The 7,267-nt window shown below is 33.8% G+C and overlaps 1 protein-coding gene across 1 annotated transcript; it reads right to left on the reverse strand.

Moving 5' to 3' along the window:
* Positions 1-5,723: 5,723 nt before the first annotated feature.
* LOC113327581 lies at positions 5,724-6,893 on the reverse strand. Its single transcript, XM_026574758.1, has 3 exons — positions 6,522-6,893; positions 6,261-6,426; positions 5,724-6,223 (listed from the first exon to the last, which is right to left on the reverse strand). Exons 1-3 carry the CDS (start codon positions 6,891-6,893, stop codon positions 5,724-5,726), a joined length of 1,038 nt encoding a protein of 345 aa, XP_026430543.1.
* Positions 6,894-7,267: the final 374 nt, after the last annotated feature.

Below are 7,267 nucleotides of genomic sequence, written 5' to 3' on the forward strand. Positions count from 1 at the left end.
TTCAGCAAGACCTCTATAATGCTATCATTTATTGCTGGACAGAGAAGGTTATTCCTCAAGGTACTAATTCTAGTCTCTTGATTTTAATTGCCAAGGTAAAAGGAGCAAACACTCTTAATAATTTTCGGCCTATTGGTCTTAGTAATTTTTTCTTTAAAATTTTCACTAAGATCCTAGCTACTAGACTTGGTAGTGTCCTTGATAATCTTGTTTCAGAAGAGCAAGTTGCGTTTATGAAGGGGCGTAACATTCATGAAAACATAAGTGTTGCTTCAGAGATGGTTAATGATCTTAAGACAAAATGTAAGGATGGCAATGTTGGTCTCAAGCTTGATATTACTCAAGCTTTTGATACGGTTAGCTGGTCTTTTGTCTTGGAGGTCTTTCGGAGGTATGGTTTTTCTGACAATTGGTGCTCTTGGATTCTTTCAATTCTGAACTCGGCGCATATTTCTATTCTACTAAATGGTAACCCAGAAGGATTCTTCAAGATTAATAGAGGTATAAGACAAGGTGACCCCTTATCTCCTCTGATTTTTGTCCTAATTGAAGATGTGCTCAGTAGAAATCTTACCAAGCTTTTTCTAGAAAAGAAGATGACTCCTATGCTCTCTAAAAGAGGTATTTCTCCCACTCATCTCTTCTTTGCTGATGACATTATGATCTTTTGTAAGGGCAACATGAAGAGCTTGAATAACCTTCTTGTTTTGCTTGGTAAATATCAAGCGGCCTCTGGTCAAACTGTTTGTCTTCATAAAAGTAAGGTATATTATGGTGGAGGTTCGTTGAGTAGATGCAGAACTATCACTGATTTACTTGATATGAGTGTTACTACTTTCCCTGATAGATACTTGGGTGTGCAAATTATGCCTGGTGCAGTTCGATATCGTCACATAAGCAACGTTATTGATAAAATCAAAAATCAACTTGATGTTTGGAAAGGTAAACTTCTTTCTTTTCAAGATAGAATTGTTCTAATTAACTCAGTGATTGCTAGTTACACCATTCAAAACATGGTTGTCTATAAATGGCCTAAGAAGTTCAACAAGCTGAAAGAGTGATTCATAACTTCCTTTGGTCTGGTGATGCGGAGATAGCTAGAAAATTTGTTGTTGGTTTTCCTAAAGTTTGTTGTCCTTTGAAAGAAGGTGGCTTAGGTATTACGAGCATGGAAATCACCAATAGAGCTATGCTTATGAAGTTGTGGTGGAGTATTCGTTCTTCTCAAAAAAAATGGGCGCGTTTCTTATGGGTGAAATATACTTATACTTGTGGGAGATTGAAGCGTTATGGTGTTAAATCCTCTATATTTCCAGGGATTAAAGTAGTTCAGAATCTGGTTGATAAAAACAATAAAGTTCTTCTTGGTGATGGAAGATCAACATCTCTTTATTATGATGTTTGGTATGGTACTCAAAGCATTGCTGATATATTAGGAAACTATGAACTGGATTTTTCTACCAAGGTGAGTGATATTATTATTGATAATGCTTTTCATCTTCATGGAGTTCACGGTCAGGTGTTGATGAGTGATGGTGTTGAAGCCTCAAATCTGCCAGTTTTACGTGGAGGAGCTGACTGCAGGGTCTGGATGCATGATTTACATGGGGTTTTCACGGTTAAATCAGCCAAGGAACTTATTAGGAATAAGTATACAGTTTTGGAGGATTTTGGCTTGCTATGGAGGAAGTCTAATCACCCTAAACTTGCTGCACAAAACTGGAAACTCTGCCGAGAATCTTGTGCAACTTCTGACAAGATCAGAAGTAGGTTTAAAGTGGAATTGGCCAATAGATGTTACTTGTGTAAGTGTGAAGAGGAATCCTTATATCATAGTTTGTGGACTTGTTCTTATGCATCACAAGTTTGGGAGTGGATTGCAGGTATTTTCTCTCTTCAACCTCATTTTAATATTGTTGATGCTTACAAAGTTTCAAAAGGAAGAAGTAGAATTATCAAAGATCTTTGGCTGTTATCAATCCTAGTTGTTCGAGCTGAACTGTGGCATGCTAGAAATCTGGAGTATTTTGAAAACAAAAGCATAAGCATTCATTTTTTCAAGCAAAGAGTTTTTCATCAGATTCATGAATACTCTATGCGTTTGAAGAGTTTTATGTATAACACTGCTGAAGACTTGGAAATTCTGAACTACTTCCGTGTTAAGCATAGGAAAGTGAAGAATACTCAACCTATTGAGTTTTTTTGGTACCCTCCAAATAGAGATGAACTTCTTTTGTATTGTGATGGTGCTGCGAAAGGGAATCCGGGGATTGCTGGGGCTGGAGTTGTAGCCCGAGATCATGACAGCAACTTCATTGGTGCTATGAGCATTGGTCTAGGTTGCACAAATAATTTCTTGGCTGAGTTATATGGTGTGATTGTGGGTTTGGAATGGGCCCAAAAGTGGGAGATTAGAAAGGTGTTGGTGCACTCAGATTCAATTGGAGCTATTATGGCTTTCTCTCATAATAATATTCCATGGTTTGCAAAGCAGCGCTGGGGAAGTATTCAGGAGAATTATGACTCTATTAGATTTATGCACACATACCGTGAAGCAAATTTTGCAGCAGACTCTATGGCAAAAAGAGGATGTTTACTTAATGGTGAAGGGATGAACTATGATGAGAGACCTTATTTTGTTAGTTCTTTAGAATCTCCAAATGTTCCATATTATAGATTTAATTAGTTTGCGAGTTTTTGGGGTTTTCTAAACCTCTTTTCTTGTAAACTTCTTGTAAATTTTTGATATTCATTAATACAATTTTGGACTTACCAAAAAAAAAGAAATGCAATTTTTACTAGACGTAATGCCTTAGAACATATTATTTGTGATTACAATACATTATTCAAACTTTTTCTGTTAAAGATAAGTTTATCTAGTTTATAATGTAGTCTCAGAAATCAATTTCAGACGTATAACAAAGAGAGTAGACTTTTTTAGTTAACATATATAAAATTCAACATTTTTATGAACACTTTCTTTTTGTGTTGACTTTGTCTTTCTATTTGATTCAAGATAGATGAAATTTGTTAGAATTTGGATTAGTTCTGCTTGGTCTTTTGTCCTTCTTCTATAGTGAAATTTGACTTCCTTCACAAATTCTTGAATCAACGTACATAGAAATGCAATTTTTACTAGACGTACTGCCTTAGAACATATTTATTATGATTACAATACATTTTTCAAACTTTTTCTGTTAAAGATGAGTTTAACTAGTTTACAATTTAGTCTCAGAAATCGACTTGCGACTTATAACGAAGAGTGTAGACTTTTTTGAGTTAACGTATAAAAATTTCAACATTTTTAAGAACTTTTTATTTTTGTCTTGGCTTTGTCTTTCAATTTGATTCAAATAGATGAAATTTGTTAGAATTTGGATTAGTTCTGGCTGGTCTTTCATCCTTCATATATTGTGAAATTTGACTTCCTTCAAATTTTCTTGAATCAAGGTACACAGAAATGCAATTTTTACTAGACTTAATGGCTTAGAACATATTTATTGTGATTACAATACATATTTCAAACTTTTTCTGTTAAAGATGAGTTTATCTTGTTTACAATTTAGTGTCAGAAATCAACTTCCGACTTATAACAAAGAGTGTAGACCTTTTTGGGTTAAGGTATAAAAAATTCAACATTTTTATGAACTCTTTATTTTTGTATTGGCTTTGTCTTTCAATTTGATTCAAATACATGAATTTTGTTACAATTTGGATTAGTTCTGGCTGGTCTTTCATCCTTCTTCTATTGTGAAATTTAACTTCCTTCATATATTCTTGAATCAACGTACATAGAAATGCAATTTTTACTAGACGTACTGCCTTAGAACATATTTATTGTGATTACAATACATTTTTCAAACTTTTTCTGTTAAAGATGAGTTTAACTAGTTTATAATTTAGTCTCAGAAATCGACTTCCGACTTATAACGAAGAGTGTAGAGTTTTTTGAGTTAACGTATAAAAAATTCAGCATTTTTATGAACTCTTTATTTTTGTCTTGGCTTTGTCTTTCAATTTGATTCAAATAGATAAAATTTATTAGAATTTGGATTAATTCTGGCTGGTCTTTCATCCTTCTTATATTGTGAAATTTGACTTCCTTCATATTTTCTTGAATCAACGTACATAGAAATGCAATTTTTACTAGACGTAATGCCTTAGAACATATTATTTGTGATTACAATACATTTTTCAAACTTTTTCTGTTGAAGATGAGTTTATCTAGTTTACAATTTAGTCTCAGAAATCAATTTCAGACGTATAACGAAGTGTGTAGACTTTTTTAGTTAACATATATAAAATTCAACATTTTTATGAACACTTTCTTTTTGTGTTGGCTTTATCTTTCTATTTGATTCAAGATAGATGAAATTTGTTAGGATTTGGATTAGTTATGGTTGGTCTTTTGTCCTTCTTCTAAAGTGAAATTTGACTTCTTTCATATATTCTTGAATCAACGTACATAGAAATGCAATTTTTACTAGACGTACTGCCTTATAACATATTTATTGTGATTACAATACATTTTTCAAACTTTTTCTGTTAAAGATGAGTTTAACTAGTTTACAATTTAGTCTCAGAAATCGACTTCCGACTTATAACGAAGAGTGTAGACTTTTTTGAGTTAACGTATAAAAAATTCAGCATTTGTATGAACTCTTTATTTTTGTCTTGGCTTTGTCTTTCAATTTGATTCAAATAGATAAAATTTGTTAGAATTTGGATTAGTTCTGGCTGGTCTTTCATCCTTCTTATATTGTGAAATTTGACTTCCTTCATATTTTCTTGAATCAACGTACATAGAAATGCAATTTTTACTAGACGGAATGCCTTAGAACATATTATTTGTGATTACAATACATTTTTCAAACTTTTTCTGTTAAAGATGAGTTTATTTAGGTTACAATTTAGTTTCAGAAATCAATTTCAGACGTATAACGAAGCGTGTAGACTTTTATGAGTTAACATAAGTAAAATTCAACATTTTTATGACCTCTTTCTTTTTGTGTTGGCTTTGTCTTTATATTTGATTCAAGATAGATGAAATTTGTTAAGATTTGGATTAGTTCTTCTTGGTCTTTCATCCTTCTTTTATTGTGAAATTTGACTTCCTTCATTTTTTTTTTGCTAGGTCAAAATGGTTTATTAAAGCAAAAAAACGTAACTACAAGAATTACAAAGTGGAAGGATCAAGGCCTCCCCACCCCCATAAACCAAAGGGGAGAAAAAATAACCTCCAAAAATTACTAAAAACTCATAAAATAAGCTCCTAAACTCAAATAACTAACAAAAAAGAGAAGAAAAATAGGAATTTAGTATCGTTTACGCCCCTTTCCCACCCTAAAATTCTTATTCTTAGGTTGGAGACCAGCAAGGATTTCCGCCAAAACATCAGGGTCTCCATAAAAGTCATTATATTCATCAGCACAAGTATCATCATATTCGTCTTCATCCGAAGCATAATTACCACCAGGAACAAGCTTAATAGGAGTTTGAGGTTTTTTCTCTCTTTTTTCTTTTTCCGTCCTTTGTTGCCTTAGAGCTTCTAATCTATCAAGAAAAGCTTTCTTCTTTTCTGCATCAACAGTTTCAGTTGATCTCTCAACTAAATCCTTAGCCTTTGCAACATTGCTATTCTTGTTTTCATTGTGATCACTAATCGTACCCCATTCAGAAGAATTTTTAACTTCAGCTGCCATATTAGCAGCAAGCAATTCAGCCTATTCCTCATCTAAATCTTGAACAATCCTTTGGTGAACTTCCTCCAAAGTAGCACCCTCAACTTCATCTCTAAAACCCAATTCTGAACTTAACACTTCATATGTATTTTTCCTAACTTTTTCAGAAGATTCAAGCAAAGCATCAGTTATAGGCGTAAAAGAAAACTTTGTACCTTTTACTGGCGTCCAATTCTCATTAGAAGCTTTAGTAAACGTATTAGGGTTGGAAACTGATTTGTTTTCCAAATCAGACTTGGAAACGGACTTCTTGTTGGTCACGGACTCAGAGTTTTGCAAAGCCATGGACTTGTCTACCAAATCAGCCCCAAGCGTATATTCCAAATTAGACGTTTCAGAGTTTTGCTTGGACTTGGATTCATAATTCTGGTTATGCACGGACTTGCCTCCACAAACGTTAGTTGTGCCAATCTTGTTCCCGGACATACCAGCTTCAACAGGCTTAGTCACAGCTTCTTTACGTGCAGCAATAGCTTCCTTAGCTGCAATTGCACTTGATTAACCTGAATTGAGCCTCACGGAATTCATTTGAAGAAATAGCAAGCTCGTTCTCCAACTGTTCATTGCTAGATTGAACTGTAGCCTCAATTCTGTTATCATTAGTAACTCCAATAGTACTTGAATCTGAAGCACAAAGTATAGTTTCCTGATTTGCATGAGCTGCATGGGCTATTGCAGCCTTGTTCTTCTCAAAATCTCGTTTAATTTGTTTAGTATTACCATCCACGCCCACACTAACTTCTGGTAAAACAACTTTAGATTTGATTTGCCATCTCTTACCAGCATTAGGATCATAACTACCCTTAAAAAGTTCTCTCCCACGACTACTTGTTGTTGTTTCTCTTTGTTCCCATCAATTTTAGTCGACTTCTTCTTGCATTCAGCATCCACATGACCAATAATATTACACTTTGAACAGAACTTTGGATATTTTTGAATATCAATATATTGCCAAAACTCTTTTCCACCTGAAGTTATATGAATTCTCTCTGGAATATGCTTAGCAAAATCAATATCAATTAAAACTGAAGCATAAAAACCATAATCAAGCTTTAAAGTTTTTTCATCCACCACAATTGGATTACCTAGAATCTTACCAATTGAAAGCAAAGACTTTTCAGTCCAAAGTTCAACCGGTAACTCTGGAAACATAACTCAAACAGCAGGATGTGAAGAACGCTGCTTGTTTGGGTTAAAACCTGGGTACCAATCAATTAACTTCAACAAGTGATTGTTAACAGTTGCAGCTGGACCATTGCGAATCTTCTCTTTATCTTCAGCACATGAAAGCATAACTATGAAGAAACCTTTAGCCATTGGAAAAAATTTAATCCGTTCAAGTTTCCATTGATCTAAAAGTTGTGTCTTAACTTCAGAAAACTTCAAACCCGTGAAGTCTAATCTAGCAATAAAACTATGTTGAAATCTGATGCAACCCTCTTGAAACAAATCCAAAGGGATTTCTAACGCAGGTTCACCTTCTTTAAGAGTTGGATTAGGCAACTTGGAAAGATCGACAGATGTTG

The sequence above is a fragment of the Papaver somniferum genome, unplaced genomic scaffold, assembly GCF_003573695.1.
Source record: "Papaver somniferum cultivar HN1 unplaced genomic scaffold, ASM357369v1 unplaced-scaffold_104, whole genome shotgun sequence".
In the NCBI taxonomy this organism is placed as follows: Eukaryota; Viridiplantae; Streptophyta; class Magnoliopsida; order Ranunculales; family Papaveraceae; genus Papaver; species Papaver somniferum.

Excerpts from the sequence above, each read along its gene's own strand:
- LOC113327581 (XM_026574758.1), bottom strand. The coding sequence starts at position 6,893 with ATGTTTCCAGAGTTACCGGTTGAACTTTGGACTGAAAAGTCTTTGCTT. Across the intron at positions 6,427-6,521 it reads TAGTTATGATCCTAATGCTG|AACAAGGCTGCAATAGCCCA; the intron begins GTAAGAGATGGC and ends GATTTTGAGAAG. Across the intron at positions 6,224-6,260 it reads TATTTCTTCAAATGAATTCC|CTAAGGAAGCTATTGCTGCA; the intron begins GTGAGGCTCAAT and ends GTGCAATTGCAG.